Source organism: Monodelphis domestica, chromosome 3, assembly GCF_027887165.1.
Source record: "Monodelphis domestica isolate mMonDom1 chromosome 3, mMonDom1.pri, whole genome shotgun sequence".
NCBI classification, from domain to species: Eukaryota; Metazoa; Chordata; class Mammalia; order Didelphimorphia; family Didelphidae; genus Monodelphis; species Monodelphis domestica.
In genome coordinates this window covers 439,955,887-439,979,763 of record NC_077229.1, presented here as the reverse complement: position 1 = coordinate 439,979,763, position 23,877 = coordinate 439,955,887, and the positions used below count along the sequence as shown (strand labels likewise).

General features: G+C 38.8%; 1 protein-coding gene across 1 annotated transcript in view; it reads left to right on the top strand.

Annotated features, from left to right (window-relative positions):
- Positions 1-9,247: 9,247 nt before the first annotated feature.
- The window catches only part of ADAMTS12 (ADAM metallopeptidase with thrombospondin type 1 motif 12), a 563,652-nt gene continuing 549,022 nt past the window's right edge, over positions 9,248-23,877 (top strand). The window contains exons 1-2 of the mRNA XM_003340624.4: positions 9,248-9,598; positions 22,692-23,062. Of these exons, the coding sequence (XP_003340672.2) occupies positions 9,472-9,598; positions 22,692-23,062 (498 nt within the window). The 5' untranslated portion in view covers positions 9,248-9,471. The remainder of the gene's footprint in view (positions 9,599-22,691; positions 23,063-23,877) is intronic.

The window sequence follows — 23,877 nt, the reverse complement described above, 5'->3', positions numbered from 1 at the left end:
ACAGGAAGACTCATCTCTTTGAGTTCAAATCTGGTCTCAAATATTACAAGCTGTGTGATCCTGGGCAAGTCACTGAAGCCTGTTTGCAGCTGTTTCCTCATCTGTAAAATGAACTAGGGAAAAAAATGGCAAACTACTCCGGGATATTTGCCTAGAACGCCCCAAATAGGGTCACATAGAATTGAACATGACTGAAAAATAAGCAAACAACAATAAAGTATCCCTCTCATACCTTATGCCCCTGGACTTTCAAGGAGTGATAAAGCTATAGAATCCCAGAATTTGCAGGGACTCTGAAAGATCATCACTCAACCTCTGACTTTAGGCAGGCTCCCACTCTAATCATGCAGTCAAATTGGACTTCTTCATGACTGTCTCTTCTGGGAAGAATAACTCCCTGGAGAAGAAATGCATTTCTTAGGTCTAACAGTTTTCCCACCACAGTTGAAGCCCATTGACTTGCATTCTCTTCCCATCATTCTGTTTCCTATGTTCCATTCTCATTGGAAATGGAGAACTATTGCTCATCACTAGGATGAGGGGAGATCTGATGGCTTTTTTGGCCCATCCTGCAGAGACTTTTGATCATGAACAATGGTGTGTTTGTCATCCTGAACAATAGTGACTGAATACAGGCAAATCCCATTGCTCTCTGGTGGCTCTCTGCAGGCTTTTGGCATGTCTAGTATGACAGAAATTTAAGTGACTAACAACCATGAGTCACTGTGTTATTTGCATCACTCAAGTGGTACTGGAAAGTAACAAAGGCAGTCTTCTCACTATCCAAAGGGATGATGCTTCCAAGGACTATGAAAGAGGGGCAATGCAGATGGATTCTGGAGTATAAAGATGCATTAACTGCTTGTGCTTCCAGAGAATCAAAGGAATGAAGCCACATATCTTTCTGGGTGAAGATAACCCATGAATCTCTATTCCATTGCTCAGCGCTGGCTGACTTGCCAAACTCAGTAATACTAATAAAAGACCCTTTCATCTTAATTCAGAGGATACTTCAAAGCCTGGTTTGGATCATTTAAATGCATAAACTTTTAAGTAACTTCACCCCAAGCAGAAACAAAGCTCTACTTATTGAAATGTAGTTATTAAATACTTAGGGGGATTATATTCTTTTCCTATCCCAGTGAAATTCAGTATCATTCAGAGGTGTGCATATCTGTCTGTTTGTTGTTAGAAGAGGGAGTCCTCTCCCCCCTCTCACTACAGTTCATTCTTTGTCTGAACACTCAAGAAACAGTGAGTGTTGAATTCACTTCTCAGGATGGGAATGATTATAGAGTTAGAGATAGATGGAACCTCAGAGGCTTATCTACGGCAGTCCCCTCATTTGACAGGTTAAGAGACTTGCTAAAAGTCACACATGTACTAAATGCTAGAGGTAGGATTTGAACTGGAATCCTCAGACTCCAGGACTAATACTGGATCCCAACTTTGAACCAACTCTGACTCCAGAACCAGTTCTTTGTGGTGACCAAATAACATATGAAAAGTTCAAAGACTCCTTCAGCTTGGTGAAAATTCAAGCAGAGAGATCAACCTACTTCTAACTTGGTAGAAATCCAAGAAGGAAATGAAGTCAGTTATTGTCAGTCCAAACTCCCACAATTCCTTTCTCCTTCCCAGAATCAAAATTTGTATCAAAATTTCCTTTTTTTAACTAATTCTTGAAACCAGTCTATCCATAACTTATTCCTACAGATGCTCATATTATTGTTGTAGTGATTGATTTATTTCAAAACAGAGTAAATTTCTCTCTCTCTCTAGATGGAAAAGGATTTAAAGCATTTGTCCTCTGAGGCATCAGCTCCAGCAACACTTCTGAGTAGTTATCATCTATGTCTTGCCGGGAACTTGAGAAGTCTGACTGATATTTGAGACCTTATCAGTCTTGTATAGTATGGTGTGGTAGAGTAGAAGGAATAAAGGTTTTAGAATCAGACATTCTAATTCAGAAATCTGATTTTTGAGCCCTGCCTGGACTTGATCCTTACTAGGTTCTTGGCCATTTAATATCACCGTACCTCAGCTCTTTCTTCTCCAAAATGGAGATGATACGAATACTACCTACTTCACAGGGTTTTTAAGAGGAAAAAAACTTTAAAAGTGTTGTATAAGCATGATTTGTAATTATGTTCCATTATTCCCTTCCACAGAAATATTCTGATTAATCCAAACTGATTTAATTTACTGGTTTACAAGCATATGATGTCTTCTTACCTCTGTGGTTTTGCTCTGATGTTTTCTTTTCTGTAATGTCCCAACAGACAAGTCTTTCCCCTGTCTGGCCTAGTTAAATTCCCTTTTCCCCTCAAGCTATAGCTCAAATTCTACCTACTCTATGAAGCGAGAGTCCCCCCAACTGAAACAAGTACTGGTCAGATAATTTCTCCCTTATTTAAATTCATCCCATTCATTAGTTAAATTATATTACTTATGTAATCTCTCCTCTGGAGTTCTTAATAATAATCGCTATGATAACTAGCATTTATATTACTTTTAAGTCTGAAAAGTGCTCTCCAAATGTTAACTCATTTGATCTTCAAAATGACTTTGGCATAGTCATTATTCCCATTTTATAGATGTGAAAACTGAGGCACAGAGAGGTTGAGTGACTTGTCCAAGGTTTAAAAACTAGTGTCTGAAGCAAGATTCAAATTTAGTTCTCCTGATTTCAGGTTCTATGCTTTATCCACAGCATCACCCAACTGACCAATTTGTATTGGAACTTGCAAGTTGGATTCCCTAAAGAGTAACTACCACTTTGAGGGTTCTAGGGGTAGTCCTGTAGGTGGTTCTTCTTACTGAACTGACTCGTGATCCTCTACAAGTGTGCTTCCCACAAGAGTGAGTAGGCAAAGATTCTAGATTCACTTACTTCACGTATGTTCTCAATGAGCAAATATTCTGAAGGGCTTGGCAAACATTTTGTTAACATGATTCTGCCTTATACTAAGGGAAGATTGTATTTTAGACACAGACTTCTTTTCAGGCAAGAAAATGATCATACCCCTTACTTTTGTTTTCATTGGGGAAGTACGATTTTTCTCTGTAAGACCAACATGGAAAGAAGAAAGCCCTGAAGCAGTAGTCTGGAAGACCTGGGTACAAATCCTGCCTCAGATACTTAGATGTTTTGTGACCCTAGCAAGTCATTGGACCATTCTAGGTATTGATTCCTCACCTGTGAAATGGGGGAAATGACTTAACTCATTCAGTTCTTGTGAGGACTAAATGAGATGATGTATCTATGGCACTTTGCAAGCTTAAAACACTATTTAAATGTCAAGCATTATTACGAATTAGTCATAGGTAGGAGGGTAGTTTCTTAATATTGTAGAATTAGGGTGGGTACTGAAAGGTCTATCTATCTCAGATTATCTCTACCACCAGTTTGTTAGTCTTTTTTCCCTCTCCATGGTCTGAAATTCTTAGCAATAGTCATAATTTGGGGCTAAATAAAAACAGGGGATTGTCTCCTGAAGGCCACTGTTAAAATACATGCACGCTATCTAAGAGGCAAGTGAGGTGAGGGCAGGAGCCTTCTTCCATTAATGCCATCTTCCATGAACATACTGGCATAGTTTTAATTATTAGATAACTAGCTACTATTGTAAAAAGCAAAGAGAATGTTCAGGAAAGAATGGGATGTAGGAAAATTAAATTTTGTGAAGAGCAAACAATAATACATTCAGATAACCTATAGTCTTTTTTGAGGGGGTGAAAGTACTTTTATAATTTAAACAATTATATTGCTTAATGATGGTATACTAATTTAAAAAATAGTAGCTTTAATTAAAAATTAAAAATATCCTATTTTTATTCACCAATTTTCTTAAGTATTTTAATTTGTTTTAATATTGGAATACAAAAGCAAGCCATGTCATCAATGCTACTCAATTTTTTAGATAAACTAGGGCAGCTAGGTCGTACAATGGATATAATAATAGAGTCATTTCTAGTCCTAGAGTCAGGAAGATATCTTCCAGAGTTCAAATCTGATTAAGACTCTCACTAGTTCTGTGACCCTGGACAAGTTATGTGACCCTACTTACTTCAATTCCCTCATCAGTAAAATGGGCTGGAGAAGGAAATGGTGAATCACTACAATATCTTTGTGAAGAAAACCCCCCAAAAGGTCACAAAAAATTGCACATGACTGAAATGACCAAACAACAATTTTTAAGAACACAAGACTTATAGAATTGTCAATGAAAAATTGCATTATGCCTCTATATCTATAAATATACATATGATGAAAATGGTATGAAACTAGAGCAAAAATGAATCAGAGAAAATAAGGACAGCCTACAATCATCAAATTAAATAAATGTTGATAAAATAAACATCCAGACCAACAATAAGGCTAAATTGACAAGATTTGGCCAAATTTGGTGAAAGAGGGTGAAAGAGTGAGGCCTAGAAGATGACAACTAGGTTGTAAGCCTGTGTAACTGGGAGATGGTATTGCTTTTGACCATGCTATATTGTCTTTGGATTCTGAGAGAACACTGGACCAATCTAGTAAGACAAATGGACTATTCAATAAAGACTGGAAATAGTAGAATAACCTTAAATTCTAAAGCAAAGCCTTCCCTCTTCCCCTTGACTTCCTTGACCATAATCCAGCTTATCATCCTCAAAAATACCCTTAGTATCAGGGCTGCACTCGAGCCAACTCAAACAGGGTCTTGATTATTAAATTTTCAATGTGATCATTTGCCTCAGAAAAGGTACTACAAATCAGGGTTTGATTTATTGTTTGGTTGATTGTCTAGATTTAAGAAAGTGATGGAGAAAACATTAATAATGCAAATTCAACTTAAAAGGGTATCATGCTACATCCCCCCCCTCCAGAGTGTTAGCTGTTAAACATTAACCAACTCACTTTTGGTGGACTCTCAAGTACTGTTGGGATCACTTGGGCAACAGTTGCTTTTCTTCCAGTACTGAGCCACTGGTGGAACCGTAATTAAGGAGTGTAATATCTACAGGGAGAGATGAGGGATTGAAAAAACAGGAGATATGGAAGGTTTGTAGCAGGGTATGGAAGAGTTGAAGGGAGAGAAGGAATATGGTTGCCGGTGAGGAAAAGGAGAGTGATGCCCCCTGCTGAGAGGCTATTTTTGAACCAAATGGGGTGTCCAAGAAATGAGCTACTTATGATAGCCTGTGGGGATATTTTCTCACTGGATTGCTGCTGAAGTTTCCCCAGAGCAGGTAAACATGGATCCTCCTGAGGGACAAGCCTTTCCCCAGAATTTGGTCACCCAGCAGGGGTCTGATAAGGAAAGTTTGTAATTGGATGACTGAACTGAGGTTCAGCTCCCTCTATGCCCCAAGAAAGATAGTCCACTTATCTGACTGCGATATTCAGATAAGATAAATTTTAATAATCAGTTTGGATTGAACAGGTATCAAGGAAAAGGGAAGAGGGAGGTCTCTAAATAAGGTTGGAGTCTTTCTCAGCTTTGGAGTTGAGGCCAGGCCTCACAGGCTGGTGGAGGGTTTCTCTTATTCCTGCCTATGCTATATCTGTGCTAGTTTTCTTAATTTCAAAATCTTAGCAGTAGACAGTAAGCAACAAGAAAAGTTCTGACTTTTAGAGCTGGTTGGGCCTGTCTCTTTGGGCTGAAGAAATCAAGGCCTCTCTATCAAGACTGGGAAGCCCAAGCCCCTCCCACTACCCATGCCAGGAAGGAAGTGCTAGTTACAAGACCCACTGCCACTCCCAGTTGTCCCTTCCCCCACCAACTGTCAGTCTTGTCAATTTCTTCTCTCTCTAATATTCCCATTGTTGCCTGTTCCAACACAGTGGCAGAAAGTCCAGAACTTGTTCTAGTTTCCTTTCCATAGGAGTAATGGAAACATCCACCACCACAACACTTTGAAGCTTTAGATCTTTGAAGTTAGGAAAGACCCAAAGTAAGAGTTGTTGTTCAGTGGTATCTGACTCTTTGTGACCTTACTGGGGTTTTCTTGGGGTCTTCCTGATTTCAGGCCCCTAGCACCTCCTATCAGCTGCACAACCTTGTTGCCCATACAAGGTAAAAGAGGGATATGAATTCTTAAACCCCAAACTCTTCTCTTTGTTTAAAACAAAGGCTATTCAGAGAGACACTCTAAAAAGTCAGTTTATTTATATTGTCTTTGAATCAAACAAGAAAGGTTTGAATCCTGGAACTCAAATTTATTAGTTAAATGACCTTGAGAAAGTTACTTAAACTCTCTAAGACTGAGTTTTTAAAATAAAATAAGAATAAGAATAAAAATATTTGCATGATCTGTCCCTTACCATGTGAGGTTTTTTGGGGTATGTGATAGGGGAAGGCGAACTGGAACCTCTTTAAACCTTAAGACAATAATAGGATTGCTAGTTAATGTTATTATCCACCAACTTATACACAACTCAAGTTTCTATAATATTTATAGAAGTTTAGAAAATCTTTTCATTATTACAATTTTTTGACAGATTATTATCCCTATTTAGGAAATTAAGCCTCAAGTGGAATGACTTCCTCAGGGTGAGCTGAGTAATAAATAGTTCAGCTGGTCCTTAAATTCTGATCCTCCATTTCTAAGATTTCTTTCTATCCTACCTCAGGACCCTAGTCAAACCTAGTAATGTCTGACCTCTAAGGTCACTGCCAACTCTGTGATCCTATTATAGGACCTCATGCAATTTGCAAGATCTTCAGGAAAATGTTTACCAGTTCAAAGTTAACCTAACCCTAACTAGTGGGTCTGGAATGACCCCAAACCCACTTGATCCTTCCAGTTAGTAATCTAGGTCTGTGCTTATTTTCCCACAATTTTACCAGGATGCTTTGGGCTTACCCTTGATGTACAGAGAAAGAGATTAGCCATAGACATGTTGTTGTGGCAACAGATGCTGCAGACTACTCTTGGCCTCTCCCAGAATTACTCTAGGAGAATAATTTTCAACATCTAAAGATGTTGGAGTCTTTAGACCATAGTTTATACTGTAATTGATAAATATAGAGCAGGATGGACTCTTAGAGGCCATCTAGTATAATTCACTCATTTTATAGGTGGGGAAATGAAATGAAATTCATTTAAATTAAATGAAGTTAAGTGACTTTCCCAAGCTGCACTGGCAGTTTTAAATAAAAGAGACAGTATTTTAATCTCAGTCTTCTGACTGGAAATATAACCATTTTCCTATTGTACCATGCTGTTATTTTTGAGAAAATGAGGCCTCTCTCCTTAATAGATTTTTATGTAATGACTCTCTCTGTCTGACTTTCTTTCCCCCGTTTTGTTCAGTTGCTTTTCAGTCATATTTGATTCTTTCTGACCTTATTTGCATTTTGTTCCATGTTAATGATACTGGAGTGGTTTACCATTTCCTTCTCCAGCTTATTTACAGTTGGGGAAACTGAGGCAAACAGTGTTAAGTGACTTGCTCTGGGTCATACAACTAGTAAGTGTCTGGGGCCACATTTGAATTCAGGAATATGGATCTTCCTGGCTCCAGGCCTAGTACACTATTCACTGAACCACCTAGCTCTGTGTGTGTTTATACATATAAACATACACACACACACATATATATATATATTATTCCCATTTTACGGATGAGGAAACTGAGGCTGACAGTTCTGTGAAATATGACAAGCAACTTGGCTATCCTAATGCTGAGTTTATTAACAAAAACTCCGAGTGATCTTACCTCTCTTGTCAGGCCTTATGAGACCTACTTGTTTCTGGGGCACTTTCTAGGAATAGAAATAGAAAATATGATTTGGAGTTAAAGGACTTGGGTTTATATCCTAACTATGCCATTTACTGCCACATTTACTGCCATTATAACCTTAAGCAAGGTTAATTTATTTGAATAATTCACTTTTTAAAAATCCTTACCTTCATCTTAGAATCAATACTGTTTATTTGTTCTAAGATAGAAGAGTGGTAAGGGCTAGGCAATGGGGGTCAAGTGACTTGCCCAGGGTCACACAGCTGGGAAGTATCTGAGACCAGAATTGAACCCAGGATCTCCCATCTCTAGGCCTGGCTGTCCATCCACTGAGCCACCCAGCTGCCCTAAATAATTCACTTAAAAAAATTGAATTAACTCCATTTTCTCATCTGTAAAATAAGGGGATAAGACTAGGTGCCTTCTAATGAGGTTGGATTGACCAGCTGGTCCCTCTAGTCTCTTCCAGCTCTATAGTTAAGCACATAGGTATAACCTTGAATTCCTTCCTCTTTGTTTCCCGTGAGAAGTTAATCTTGCACACCTGGCATTACACTGGAGAGAGTCTGCAAGTCATGCTGCTGCTCAGGTCAGGCTGGACTCTTCCAGAGTGTGGTGAGTCAGCCTTTCAGGAGCCTACTGGACCAAGCTCCAAAAGACCTTTCTCATTAGTAGCTGAATTACCTAGCTTTAGGCTGGATAACTTCCCAGGATGCTTGGCTACAGGCTAGATATACTGAAGGAAGGAGGTGAGCATGATCCACTCCGAAGGTGACCCTAACAAATGGCTCTCATGTTTTCTGGCATATTTCAACCTTGTTCAAACCCATCGGCCTTCTGGCCAACTCTTTAAAACAATTATTATTATTCACAGCTGGAGCCTTTTAGTTTAGGCTCTCTATAGTCCCCGATCTCTTGTAGCCTTTCTGAGGCATCATTGAAAGAAAGCTGCCGGGTCCTGCGTTATATAGGAAATTCACGCCCACTCGCAACAGTTTGAGCCCGGAGAAAACAGATTGGGTAAGCAAAAGTCAGATTGAGTAAGTAAAAGGGCAAGGGTGTGCAAAGGCATCAGAGCATGTAGAGAACGTGTCCCTTTCTCTCGCTGCCGGCCCCAGTTTCCTAGGTCTGAGGGACTCCCTCTTTCTCCTGTTCTTTGTGTCCTGCAGAACCCTAACCTCCTATCACCTCCCTCCTCCTCCTCCAGCCCTGGGTAACTCTCTTGTAGCCACCCCTATTTGGTTTGGATCCGCCAGCTTCTCCGGGCTTCTGGGCGGGACGGAAGAAGTTTAGGGGAGGAGAACCCCAGGGGGAGATGCAGAGGCAAAGCTGTGGGCCAAGCAAATGGCTGCGGGGGGGGGGGGGGTGGGGCGGGGGCGGCGGTCCGGGGTGGCCCTGGGCGGCTCCCTCTTGCTGTGACCCAACCCACACCCCTAAGAAAGCAGACTCGGTTGGCTTGATCACTCCCCTTTCAGGGAGGGAGTGGGGGGGGGGGGAAGGCGGAGAGGGGTGGTGGTGTGCGCTGGAAAGGTAACTGGCCCCTCTCTGTTCAAAAAAGACATTCTTTGCTGCTCACACCAGCTTCTCGCGCACCCTAGGGCCATGTCCTTCGGCCTTTTCCTGCTCAACCACATGCATGGTTATTCCTTAAGCTAAGTGCAAAACTTAGTAGCGCTCCTTTTTCTTTCTTTCTTTTCTGTTCTTTTTTCTTCTTTTCCCCTCTTTCCAACAACTGAATCATGCCATGGGTGCCGAGGAGCTGGGTGCCAAATATTTTCCTCGTAGTCCAGTTCCTTGACTTTCAGGCGCTATGCAATGATAGACAGCCTCAGCCAGGCGCGTTTTCCTTTCCGGACAAGAGGCAAGGTTAGTGACTTTTCCTTCTTATCTGCAAACAATGGTACTTAGTCTTCTGTTTTCAGGCGATTCCCTGCTTCCTCTCCAAACCTCCATCCAGTTTAACTCCGTGCGCGCGCGCGTGCGCGCGCACACACAGACACATACAGACACACACACGCGTGGGGGAGGAGAAGGGGAAACGGCGACCCCGAGTTGGAAGGGAAGCAACAGCTATTTGGGTGGGAGTGGGGGGGGGGTGCGGTGCAGAGGGGTGATAATCAAAGCTGCCTTAGAGTTTTGCCTTTAAGGGATCATTAATGCCCATCCAAAGTTGGACGGGAAACCGTTAACATGCCAACTCCATCCACACCCTGACAATGTAATCTTGAGAAATCGACGCTCTAGTTTATTCCAGCTCCTTTGAATACAGCACTGTTTGAAAACCTAATACTTCAGACCCTGAATACAGAAAATCGTCAGAAATCCAGCGGGCAGCTCTCAGCTACTTCTTTCGCAAACTTCATATCAGGGTAGCCCAAATATAATCCCACCCCTGCTGAGCGAGCTTGACTGTTTTGCTTTCCTGGAAAGAATTGGTCTTGCATGTGTGCGAGTGTTTTAAAAAGAAACACACACACACACACACACACATACACTTTCTCTCTCTCTCTCTCTTACCCCTCTACCCTTTTTAGAGAAATTCCTTTCCCCATTGTTCCAGCTCTCCCACTTTTGCCCTTCACCCCACCACAGCTGGCCTCTCTCAGAAACCTTTTGCCCTCAATGTTTGCTGACTCTCAGAGGAATTAGGTGTGGACAAAATGTGTATAGAAAGAGTAATATACATTAGCCGGTGTGGTACTCCCCTTCTATATTTCTCTGGGCTTGTATCTTGCCTTAGAAGCCCAGAGGCTGAAAGTAACAGATCACCCAGAAGGATAGTCAGTTCTGCTCATATTCCCTTCAGCTTCCAGATGTCCTGGGATTCTGGAGGCACCAGGGGTAGGGCACTTGGATGAAGTGCCAGCTAGTCTGTCTTCATTTCGAATTTCGGGAAAAGATTCCCTGGCCTACCTCGGAAAGTTCAACACAGCTGGAGGACTCATCTCTCAGAAGATGGTTTTTAAGACAGATTAGCTACAAAACTCCATTCCTCCCTAGGAATCGCCATGCCCTGTGCAGAGGCACACACGAATTTAGCCACTAAGTTTTGAAAATAGTCAAGATACAAGATCCACATGTCCTACCCCAGTCTAAAATAGTCACATGAGTTCTTTGAACAGTTTCGATGCTGCTGCGACACAGACATTCAGTGTTTCTCATGACATTTGGATGTGATTTGTTTCAAACACACATCCCTCTTGGGTTAAATTTCAAACCTGCCACAGATCCACTTTCCAAACCGTGAAGCAATATCTAAACAGGTACAGCTGCTGCCAATAATAACACCACTTACTACTTTTGTGTAAGCTTGGCAGGATCTCTCTCCATATTTCTTCTGTAAAATGGGACTAAGAATAATAACTCCTGTCTTCTTTGTAGCAATGCAGCGAGAATTCTATTTTGGAAGATTTTTATGAACTGTTTTGAGCCTTTGGAGACAGACAAGATGACCATTCAATGCACTTTTATGCCATTAATTGGTCAGCAAGATGTTGCAGTGGACAGATTGCCAGGCTTGGAGTAAGGAAGACTCATCGTCCTGATGATCTTCCTGGCCTCAATGCTAGTGAGTGACCTTGGGCAAGTCACTTAACTTACCTCAGTTTTATTATCTGTAAAATGAGCTGGAGAAGGAAATGGCAAAGCATTTCCTTGGCAAGAAAAAGACCCCAAATAGGGTCATGAAGATTTGGAAACAGCTGAAAAACAACTGACCAGAAACAAATGTTCTCACTCCTTCCATGTGTTCCTCAAATAGTCTGAACAAGACCCTTCACCATTCTGGTTTCCCTCCTCTGAATGTTCATCAGTTTATCAACATAATAGGATCATTAGGAGTATAGACTTACATATATGGGAACCTTAGAATTCATCTAGTTGTCACCCTTCATTTCACAGATGAGGAAACTGAAGTCTGGAGGGCTTAACACACTTGCTGGTGTCACAGAGGCTAGAAGTAGCAATGCTGTTTTTAAATCCAGATCCTCTGACCCCAAATCCAGGAATTTTGCATTTGTACCTTATTTTCCCTCAAACTGATCATTTAGATAATGAGCCTTGGTTTCATTGTGTGTAAAGTGAAAGGTTTAGCCGAGGTCATGTTAAAGTTAAATTAAAATTCCTGGTTCATAGTTTCCAGAGAGTTTATTACTATTCACTTGAAATAGAGAAAGCAGATAGTCCAAGGAAATAGAGATAGCACCTCCTCATACCCCCTCTTTTATCCTTTCTTTTGGCCCAGAAGCATCACCTGTGAATTCATGTGATTTCCAGTCTCTCAGGGCAGGGAGGCAGGTTGAATGACCTGGGGGTGGTGGTGGGGGTGTTCCCTTTACACAGTCATTTTCTATTCTCTACAGTTCTAGATATCTATTCCCTGAAATTGGCCAAAATTAAATCTAAAACAACAAACATTTGCCAAATACTAATGCCTGCCATTCTGAGGCAGCTTAGCATTGTAGAAAATTGGCCTCTTGGAAAGAAGACATGATTCAAATCCTGCTTCTGAGACCTACAGGCTGTGTGACCCAGGGCAAGTCACTTAATTTCTCAGTATTCCTGAGCAACTCTTTTTTTAATCCTTTCTGTTTTGGTAACACCTTTTAAGAGAAGAGCAAAGACTAGACAAAAGGGGTTAAGTGACTTGCCCTGGGTCACACAATTAGAAAATGTCTGAGGCCAGATTTGATTTCAACTGCTTCCAATTTCTATCCACTATGCCCCCTAGCTGCCCCATCTTTTTATGACTGGTAAGTTATATAGTCTTTGCTAAACTGCATTAGTAGATGGAGTTTCCTCACAGGGAGCTTGCTACAACTTCAAAATAGAATATGCGGGTCATTCCTCCCAGTCATATTCCCATTTCCCCCTTGAAAACTCATGTCTTTTTTCTTAAATGCCTCCAAATACACTTAAGGGTGCCTAATGACATACAAAATTTATATTGTATATAGTTCTTATATTTGTGGAGCTTGTAGTCTAATAAGGGAATATAACATTAATTTTGTGTTTCAATCATGTCCAACTCTTCCTGACCCCATTTGGGGTTTTCTGGGCAAAGATACTGGATTGGTTTGCCATTTTCTTTTCCAGATCATTTTTAAAATTCAAAGATAGTTTATTTTCCCAATTACATGAAATATCAATTTTCAACACATTTTCCAAAATTGTAAGATCCAAATTGCTTTTTTCCCTTATTCCCCTCTTCCCTCTGAGAGATGGTAATCAATTTGATCTGGATTATACATGTATTATGCAAAACACACTTCTAAGGTTATTGCTCTAAGAGAAAACTCATATAAAACCAAAATCCCCAAATAATATTGTAAATAAATTAATGTGAAAGATAATCCGTTTTGATCGGTATCTGACCCTAACAGTTTTTTATCTGGAGGTGGATAGAATTCTTAGTCATAAGTCCTTCAGAAATGTTCCAGATCACTGTATTTTTAAGAGTAGCTTAGTCTTTCACAGTTGATCATCATAGAATGTTACTGTATACATCATTTCCTGATTCTGTTTATTTCACTCTGCATTAGTTCATGTGGATCTTTCCAGCTTTTTCTGAAACATCTTGCTTATCATTTTTATAGCATTATTGTATTACGTCACCAACATATGCCGCAGTTTGTTCAGCCATTCTTCAATTGATGGTCATCCCCTCAATTTCCAATTCTTTTGCACCATAAGAAGAGCTCTATAAATATTTCTGTACAAGTCAGCTCATTTTTTAAAAAAAGAAGAATCTGAGGCAAACAGGGTTAAATGACTTGCCCAGGACCACACAGCTATTAAGTATCTGAGGCCAGATTTGAACTCAGGAAGAGGAGTCTTTCTGACTCTAAGCCCTGCAGTTTATCCACTGTACCACTTAGCTGCCTCAACCTAGATATTCATCATATACAATAACTCATTCATTTCATTCATGCCTTCATTTCATTCATTATTATGAATAGATAGCTAAAGCACATACTTAAGTATCTTCCATTTATCATCCCCTATATTCTTCCTTTCAAACAAAGCAGGAGAAAGTATCAGTCGTCTCAAACTATTCAAGTAGTCCATACTCCTTATATTCTCACTCTTGTAAGATATATTATTATCTCCATTTTATACATGATAAAAACCTAAACTCTAATGAAGTTAAGTAGAGTAATAAAGTGATACTTGAAGGTGTCTATTGATTCTCTAGATGAGTAATGGATCAAGGTTTTGCCTACCCTCCTCCCTTCAATGCCTCCCAGTTTTCCTCCCTCTTCTGAAGCCTTTAGCTTCCCCTCCCCCTTCTCCTTCAATTCATTCAGTGTGAACTATGAGGTTTAGAGAAGATACTCTTTTCTCTTAATTTCTCAAGTAAGGGTTTATTTGGGAAAGACAAGACAAGGATAGAGGATGAGGTAAGAGGGATGGGGTTTTCCCTAGTCTATACAAGGAGCCTTGGTTTGGAAAATATTGGGGAAATGGCAGTTCTGTCACAGCTGTGACACAAAGTCAGTCAGAAAGATAAGAGGACAACTGTCTGTCTTCTTTCTTCTTTTAATCAGCCAGGTAAGTCACAGAGATACACATAGGTTCTTCTTTCTCAGCCACCACCATCAGCCACATCAAAAACTTAGTTCACCAGCTTCTCAGCCTAGCTCAGAAAGCCTCTCAGCCTAGCTCAGAAGTAAGTCCAGCCCAGTTCAGCTGCTGGCTTGGCTCCAACTGTCTTTCCCGGGAACATTCCAATGGAATTGTCACTTCACTGACAGCTCTTCTGTCCTCAGCTTTCTGTCTTGCATGCATACCTCTTTGATAATACCTCCCTTTTTTTTGTCTCAGTTTTGCAACCAGCAAAATTTTAATGATACTCACCTTTCATATATTTCTAACTAACTATTCTTACCCTATATTATCTTAAAATTCCTTTATCCTCCCAAAATGTCAAAAATCCTAACTTAGCTATTCTACCTACTTCTATGCTAAGATTGGGTATAGGAAAATGGTTTAGGTAATAGGGATTTACATGAACATGGTTTTTACATAATAACAAATCATATAACTATTTTCAAATCATTGCAACAATTTCCATAACATTTTGAATACGTAACTATCTTATCTCCTAATGTCTATAAATTCAACTAAGAAAATTTCTACCACTAACAATTGCTAACCTACAATTAAAATGCAATCTAACTTCTATACCTAAGTAGTTCTATGTCTGTCTCTACTTCCATAAGACTTGAACAAATTTACTAAGTTGTCACTAATGTTAGTCATTAGAATATTAATACATTATCCTAACATAGTTAGTGTGTTAGTAAATTAGTATTTGCATGTGTACATAGGTTGTGTTTATACAGATTTACATATGTACATCCATATATTGTTCTAGATTTCTGTGCAAAGTCATACAGATAAGAAATATCTATATCTGTTTGCATTTTCCACAAAAGTGTTGCATATCGTATACTTACCCATTCCATGAGATATCTTCCTTTTCTATGTAGGATGTGCATGCATGCATGTGATGTTAACATGTATGATACATTATTACATATCTTCATGATCACAAGTCCCAAAATTCACAGTCCTTCATGTCCTTTTATGTTGATTGGATAAAATGTCTTCATCTTCTGGTCAGCATGCCACTGTTGTCAGCTTTCAGTCTTGATCGTAGTCCTATGTTCTTCAGTTCAGGAACAAACTCAGGAACAATCTAGAACCTGAAACATGTATACGTGTAAGGTTTTTACATGTGCATGCATGTAAGATTGAAATTCTCATGTGCATGGAAGGAAGTTGAGTTCTTCATGAATACTTGTCAGCATACCTCAGTTATTCTTCATGTGTGGAAGTAAGCATTATATGTGTTATCTTCATGAGTGGAAGTAAACATGCATGTGTTCTTCATGTGTGTAAGTAAGCTTTTCTTGTGTTCATCTTCATGCATGTAAGTAAGATCTTCATGGGTGGGTGTAAACATAATAGTATTGTGCATAAGTTCTTAGGATTTTGTCAAGTATATGATTTGAAGTTTTCTAATCTTTTTGATGTTTGACTTTTTCACAAGGAAATTTATTGTATGTTTTCTTATGTCTTGGAGATAGAATTTGAATATCATGCATTTGTATGGTCATGGAGTTACATTTTCATTTGAAATAACATTGTTTCTTTCTTTTCTGTTACTATGGCTGGCAGAGACTTTGTATAAAATATAGATATTTTCTGTGGCTGCTACTCTTTTAAATGCATATTTTTCTTTCTCTGTTTTATTGGCTTTTGCAGTGCTTTCCTTTGTTTTCCATAGGCTTTCATTCACAAGGACTGGTATTGATTTCTTCTTGGGCTATTCGTGTTGCTTCTTATGACTAGAACTTTTTTTTCAGATGTCATTTGTATGTATCTTCACTGCTGACATGATCATATTGTGGTTTCTTGTGAGGTAACTGAAACTATGAGATAATATCTTCATGGTATACCCTCCCTCTCTCCCTTCCCCAAGTAGAGATTGTTTTAGGGTGAAGGTTGAGAGAAATGGCTAACCTTTTTCAGTTCTCAACTACAACTTGATGTTAAAGTCTTTGATAACAAATTCATCCAATGTGAATCTATGCTTTCCTAGTACTCTAGGTCTTTGTGTCTGTCATAATTATGAAGATGGTGTTTCTGCTACAAGCTTAGAAGTGTTCTTGTTGTTGAATTACTTAGTTGTTCTTCTTTTCTACCTAAGACTAGTCTTCATTATCATAAGGTTTTGTGTAGTATATTATCCTGTGGATCTCCAACTAATCTTGGTTTCACTCTTACAGCATGAATGGTACTTGTCATATTTTTCAAATTAGAGAATAGAAGTAAAATTATATATCTATCTCTCCTCCTCCAGTTCTTAATATGTTCCTTGATATTCACCTTCTCATTCAAATCTGTACCTGTACAAGCCATGTAATTCAACTTTTCTATAAAGTCATCTTCATTATCAACCCTTAGTCTTGCATAAAGTTCTTCTGATGGTATGCAATTTGTTCTGTGCCCAAAGAATATCTCATCATCATAATCTTGCTGAGATTTTGATTGTATTGGTTTCAGGTATTCAACTTTCTCACTTGTGTCCCACACATCCCCTTCTTCATCTACCTCTTCATAAAGCTTATAAAATTGATAAGGCATCTGTTCTAAATCATCTTGATCCATTATTATTACACCCTCTGGTATTCCTTCTGATTCTGTATCTGATTCAGACTCATTGAATCTAATCATTATGTTCTTTGGATTTTGTTCAATGCCATGTAAACTTTTGTCAGATGTTGCCAACTCTGACTTTGTGTTTTGACCTAAGCCTATATCACCAGCTTTTATCTTTCCCAAATCAGTTTCAGGTAGTTTCTCACTACTAAGCTTTAGATTTTCATTTTGAATTGGTGAACTTGATGGTATAGGGTCAATTTCTTCTTGCAGATATTCAATGCTGTTAATAATAGATCCTATTCTATCACCAGTCTGAGGTTTATGTTTATCTTCACTCTCTTTTGACTGTGTAGAGATAGAAATCTTTCCCCCTGTTATTTTCTTCTGGGAATAAGTTTAGTACATCTGCATGTTCCCCTGCATCATCAGTAGGATGCGTATCTTCATTCTTTCCCACAGTACTACATACATCTGTTTCTGACTTGGTAGCTAAGGTGTGTATAGTTACTAAGTCACTCTTCATTCTTTTGCTACTCTCTGCCAGCTGCATATGTGACTCAGTTAAATCTTTTTGATTTGATTAATTTCCTATGAAGTCTTCTCTTGAGGTTGCATGTACTATATCCTCTACTACACTGGAACATGAATCTAAATCATAGCTGTTGTTAAGTTTATTTGGCTAGATTCCCCTCTGCCACTTAGAATATTGGCTTCAAGTCTGTCATCTGAATCCTTGGTTATTCTGTCAGTTACTAAAACTTCCATTCCATCCCCCTTTTCATATAACTGTCATGTCACCTCCATTAATTTGAATAGGATTATTTTTTTCAAATGTAATTTCAGCTCCATTTTCAGTGAATTTTATCTTTTATAAATCAATCATTGCTGGATGGAAGGGTTCAGCTTCTGGATTCAAATTAGATGTTTTTTTTTTTTTTCTCAAGGGTATCTTTCCATGTAACTATTGGACGAAACAACTGAGTTTGGTGGGATGTCATGCAAATCTGTGAATGGTTTCAAAGCATTTTCTTCTTTAGTAACAGTAACTTCTAGGGAATTGAAATTCTGTTTCTCTGTATCTCTCACTAACTCTTTCTTGAGTTCTTGTGACTTTTTTTTCTTTTTCTTTTGCACAATTCAGTCCTATTGCCCACTCTACACTGAAAAAAAGTTCTCTAAGAATGATTTGATTTCATTTGTACTTTTTGCTTGTGTGGTTACTATGCAGCTTTTCTCAAAATGTCTTATCTAATTTGCTATTTGAGAATTTTTCTTAATTTCTATATCTGTCTCTGTTACTAGTTTCTCCCTTTCTCTTGCTTTATTGTATGTACTATCACTCACAGATTCACTTTCTTGCACAATTTTTTTACCATTTCCCAATTTTTTTTCTACTATTTTTAACTGTAGCCTCTTTCCCCCTATCTCTTCTTTCTCCATGTGTCACACTATATACCTTATAGGCCTGGCTTCATAATTATTTCCTAACCATGTCTGAATACTTAGGTTTAGCTCCAGAATTAATGGCTTTTTGCATCTCTTGCAAATCATTTGCTTGCTTAGTGGACTTTAGTGTGCAATGAGAATAACAAGTGGAGTTTTTGTATCTAATTTGTGAATATTGTGTGTTCTTGTTGTTAAGTTCATGTTTCTTCTTCAAAAAACAATTTTTTATCAAGTGACCTCTCTTGTGGCAGAAGAAGGGTCAGTCTAATCCAGGATCTGGGCAGAGTAAGTCTTTTTCTGGGTTATCTTCTCTTTTGCATTCTTCTCTAACCACAAAGCTCTCTTCATTTCTGTGTAAATGATTTCTATATCTAGATCTCCAATATTAGTCTCTCTCTCTTAAACTATGGTTCTTTATTACCAACTGCCCAGTGGACAGTTCAAAATGATGGACTCAGGAATCTCAAACCAAGAGCACTCAAAACAGAACTCTTATTCCCCCCCCCCCCCCCGAACATCCCTATTTCTGTTAAGGACATCACTCTCCTTCTAGTAACCCAAGCTCAGTTCTTTGTCAGTTTTATTTCAGCAACCTTTGTGAGGTAATGCTTTCTCTTCTCTCCTTTTGCATGGCCACTAACTGGTTCAGTCACTCACTTGGATTATTTTAAAAGTCTCTCAGTAGACCTCCTTCCTTCAATTTTTTTCCTTCTCTAATCCATCTTCTACACAGCTGCCAGAGTGATTGATTTTCTTAATGTGCAGTTCTGATCATGTCACTTTCCTGCCCAATAAACTACAATGGCTCTTCCCCATTACCTCTAGGATAAAGTAGGAATACCATTTGGTGGTCAGAGTCTTTCATAATGTGGTTCTAACCCCATTTTCTACACTTCTAGATTATTATTCACTTTCATGAACTCAGTGGTGTAGCCAAACAAACCTCCTTGCTGTTTCTTATGTAAGACATTTTGTTTGTCATCTCTGTGCCTTGGCGTTGAATGTTTCCATACCTGAAATATATACTACCTCTTTGAATCTCTAGAATCCTTCAAAAGATGCAACCTGAATGATCCTCTAGACATTAATGCCTCTCTCTATGAAATTACTATTTCTATGATACATGTGTGAAATATAGAACATATTAATATATGCTATATATATATATATATATACACACACACACAGAGTAACATATCACTATATATAGTATTGTTTGGTCCTTTCAGTTGCATCTGACTCTTCATGATCCTATTTGGAGTTTTCTTGGCAATGACACTGGAGTGGTTTGGCCATTTCCTTCTCCAGTTCATTTTACAGATGAAGAACTAAACCCAACATGATTAAGCGACTTGCTCAGGGTCACACAGCTAGTAAATGTATGAGGACATATTTGAACTCAAGAAGTTGAATTTCCAGACCCAGACTGTGCCATCTAGCTTCCTCCATATATGGTAATATATAACATACTGTTGTGTATATATATATATATACATATATATATACATACATACATATACATATATATATACTGGTATTATATTACTAATATGTGAGTAATATATCACTATATATCACATATAGTGTATATGTAATAAAAACTTCTACATTTTATATGTATGTTATCTCCCATGATAGGATGTAGACTTCTTGAAGATAGGGACCGATCCTTTTGTATTTGTATCTCTGATATCTAGCATTGTACTTGGTGCTCAAAAAGTTGGCTGGTTGTTTGATTAAGCAAATGTTTTACTCAAAGAGTTACACAGTCAAAATCAGCCTCCAGCTAATATCTGGAAATGATTTGGTTTCTAGTATACTTTTCAAACAACAGATGAGACCAGTGAACTATACAGAGAATGGCTTTTCCCTGGACAAAAATCATGTTTCATTCCACCTTAGGGCTCTTCCAAGGGAGCCCCAAGTAAAGCAAATTTTGATTTAGCAAAGATATGGAGAACTGTCCTTTGAGGTGCTGGCTAATCTGACTCTCTTGTCTTTCTCCTTCTGTCCAACCAGATGAAAATTCCATAAATGTTAATGTGTCTCCCTACTTATCTCAAGGCAAATTGGAGAGAATTTGTTTTGAAAAATAATTATGAACTATTTTGATAGTTCTGCTATCAAACATAAGAAAATAGAGGAACTTTTATTACATTGTTCTCTTGGCCTAATACTTTCAATGACTCCTTATTAACAGTGTAATCAATTAAACAGGCTCTTTAACTTGTCATTCCAGGACTTTGACAAGCTATCCCCAACTTAAATTTTAGGTCACTTTTACCAACAGTTCTCTAATGTCTATCTTGAGAGGTGCTGGAAAGGGAGGATTTAGGGTAGTGATACAAGTTATTAACATAGGATTTAGAACTGGAAGGGATTTTTAAACCACATATTCTATCCTAGAATAAAACATATTCTATCCTTTTGCCATTTAATTTTTAAAAACAGAGGCCATAGTGACAAAGTGCTATTTTATCAGACTCTTCTGCTTTGACCTAAATGTGTATTATGCGACATGGTAGGCAGAGTCCTTGATAGCATCAGGAAGACTTAGGTTCACATTCTGCCTTTTTGACTTACTGAGAGCATCAGAAAGGTGCAAAAGGAAGTGCTGTGTGAGTTCTGAGGGGGAAAGTCATTATTAATTGGGAAGATGAAGGGCAGGTTTTAAATGCAATTGGGGGAGAGAGAGATAGAGAGAGACAGAGAGAGACAGAGAAGAGAGAGAGAGAGGCCATTCTAGTCACAGAGGTTATTGTGTGCATAAGCACTGAGGCTAGAAAGTCCAGAATTTGTTAGGGAGGCAGAAAGCTTGGATGGAGTTCTTGTCTGTGGAATGCCAGACTAGTGACTTAGAATTCACATAGCAGGCAAAATATTCGAGCTAAAGTGTGAAATGATCACATCTAGGCTAGAATATCCACCTGACAGATGGATTAAGGGGAAAAGGCTATAAATATTGCCAGAAGGCTGTTGCAATAGGCCAACCCAGGAATAAAGAGGGTCTCTTGGGGTGGTAGCAAGGGGAAGAGAGGAATGCATGGTTTGGAAAATCTTGGATTTCTCCTTTGTATACACAGTTATTGCTTCATGATACCTCCTAGGGGGTGAGTCTCAGCAATCACTCTTGTACTCTGGCCAAGTCTGTCTTAAGGGGAGACTCTCAAATGACCTTGTGATTTTTCTTAATGAAGACTTCCAGGTGAGAAACTGCACTGCTCATAATGATGTTTTCCTGAGGAATGGCATATCTTGATCCCTTCCCTCTGGTATTGCTTTTTAAGTTTCCTTTTTAGAGCACATTAGCTCTGTGGTCCTCCTTGCTACTCCCTGCTTCCCCTTTACTGAAGTCAAGACCATACATTCTCGCCAGGACTTGAAAACAATTTTTCCTTGATTGAAGAAGATGGAAGTCGGTAGTCATTACATGGCAAAACAACTGGTAGGTTGGGAAAGATTTTAATCAAGTCACAAATACAAGGTGTGGGAGATGTGAGACTCAAACCCTTATATAGAAGTACCCAGCGCTACTCAAGAACTAGCAACCAAAGTTCTTAGCATTGTCAAATGCTTCAGTATCAGGAATGGAAGTGGATCATCTAGAAAATGACATTAAAGAAGAAATATAACTGTCTGCCTTTCTGCTGCACCCTAAGGATCATGGGGCCTTTCCATTTCACTTGTAGCTGCAACCTCCTCTATTGTTATCTTTCCTATTAGAATGTGAGCTCTGGAGAGGAGGGGCCGTTTTGATTTTCTATTTGTATCTCTTAGCACAAGACTTTGCACTTAATAAATGCATAGTAAATATTTCTCTGGTAATTAATTCATTATTTTTCTCTTTAAAAACTATATATTTATTAACCACTACCACCATCGAAAACATTTAAATAAACAAATCTATAAAAAATTATGTGTGAAAGCACAAACTTCACATTATTTATAATTTGTTTAAAATATGTAAATTACATATGTGTGTACTAATTAAACATCCTCTGCTTTTGAGTTCCTACTAGATTTGTTTTATCATTCATTATTTTTCTATGATATGATCATGATGCAGTGGAAAGGGAGGTAGCCTAGAAACCAGGAAGATCTGATTCAGATCTTTTCTTTGACACATATAGTCTGTTTTCCAGGGAAGTCACTTATTGTCCTCAAGCAACTTTCTGAAACTGGAAGTTACTCTTGGTAGAAGAGTCCACATGGGAATTGCCTATACCTATGAAATCAAGTATTCAGTCCCTCCTCCATCTACAGAATCAATATGAATTTTCATCCCTTACCCTAATCCCTACCAATTCTGTCCAATTTTATTTTATGTTCTTTCTTTTTCTTTCAGAACACTTTTTCAAGACATTGCCAGAATATTATGTGGTGGGACCGGTCAAGGTCAATGCAACTGGACATTTTGTATCATATGATTTGCACCATCATATCCCAAGTACAGGGAATACCAGGAGGAGAAGAGATCTGGAACACAGAGCTGACTGGATATATTATAAAATTGTTCATGAGGACAAGGACCTGTTTTTTAACTTGACAGTCAATCGAGAATTTCTTTTCAATAACTACATCCTGGAGAGACGATATGGAAACCTCACAGGTGCCCAAATGGAATCCAATTCAGGTTCTTCCTGCCACTTCCATGGCACAGTGCTTCAATCAGGAGTTGGAGATGGTATTGCAGCCCTTAGTACCTGCAGGGGACTGGTAAGCGGGCAGTTAATCCTATCCCTATGTTTCTCTTGTGCCCTCAGCATTTACCTTACACACTTTTATATGTTACCTCTTCCTGTGGTCACTTACTCAACAAGTATACTCAGTGCCTGCTTTTTATGGTCACCAGGAAGAGATGGCCACCAAAATCTCTGGGCAGAAGAGATGGTGACCAGCTGGAAGAATTTCCCACAGAGAGAGCTGAAAGGCAAAGTAAAAAAAGTGGAGGATATGTTAGCATTTTGGAAAACTAAATAATATGGGATCTAGAACTGAAATGAACAAGAGGGATGCCAACAAACTTGTTTGAAGGTCCAGGAAAACTCAATTCCTAGAAGCAAATCAGAGAGAATGGGGACCAGAAAGCCAGGCTGAAATAATTCCAATTAGAGCAGCTCCTCTCTAGCAGTGTGGCTGCTCTTCTTTGGGTTATGAACTGTGTGTTTTGGGGTTTCATTTCTTTTGAGGACATGTGCATGTGTAGAGGTGAACATTGATGGGCCACTACATGTACACAGTGCCAAATATTGAGGCATTCAGATGTAGTTAGGAGGGTTATTGTCTTCAAGGAACTCAAAGCACACGGTTTGAGAAAGAAGATGTGAAAAGTTTGTGTGGTATGGCATGTTTTTAGAATTTGAAATGTGTTGATCAGTTTTTTTTAAACCCATACCTTCTTTCTTAGAACTGATACTAATTAATTCTAAGGCAGAAGACTGGTAAGGGTTAGACAATTGGAGTTAAAGTGACTTGCCCAGGAACATATACCTAAAAAAATCTCTGAAGCCAAATTTGAAACCGGGACCTCC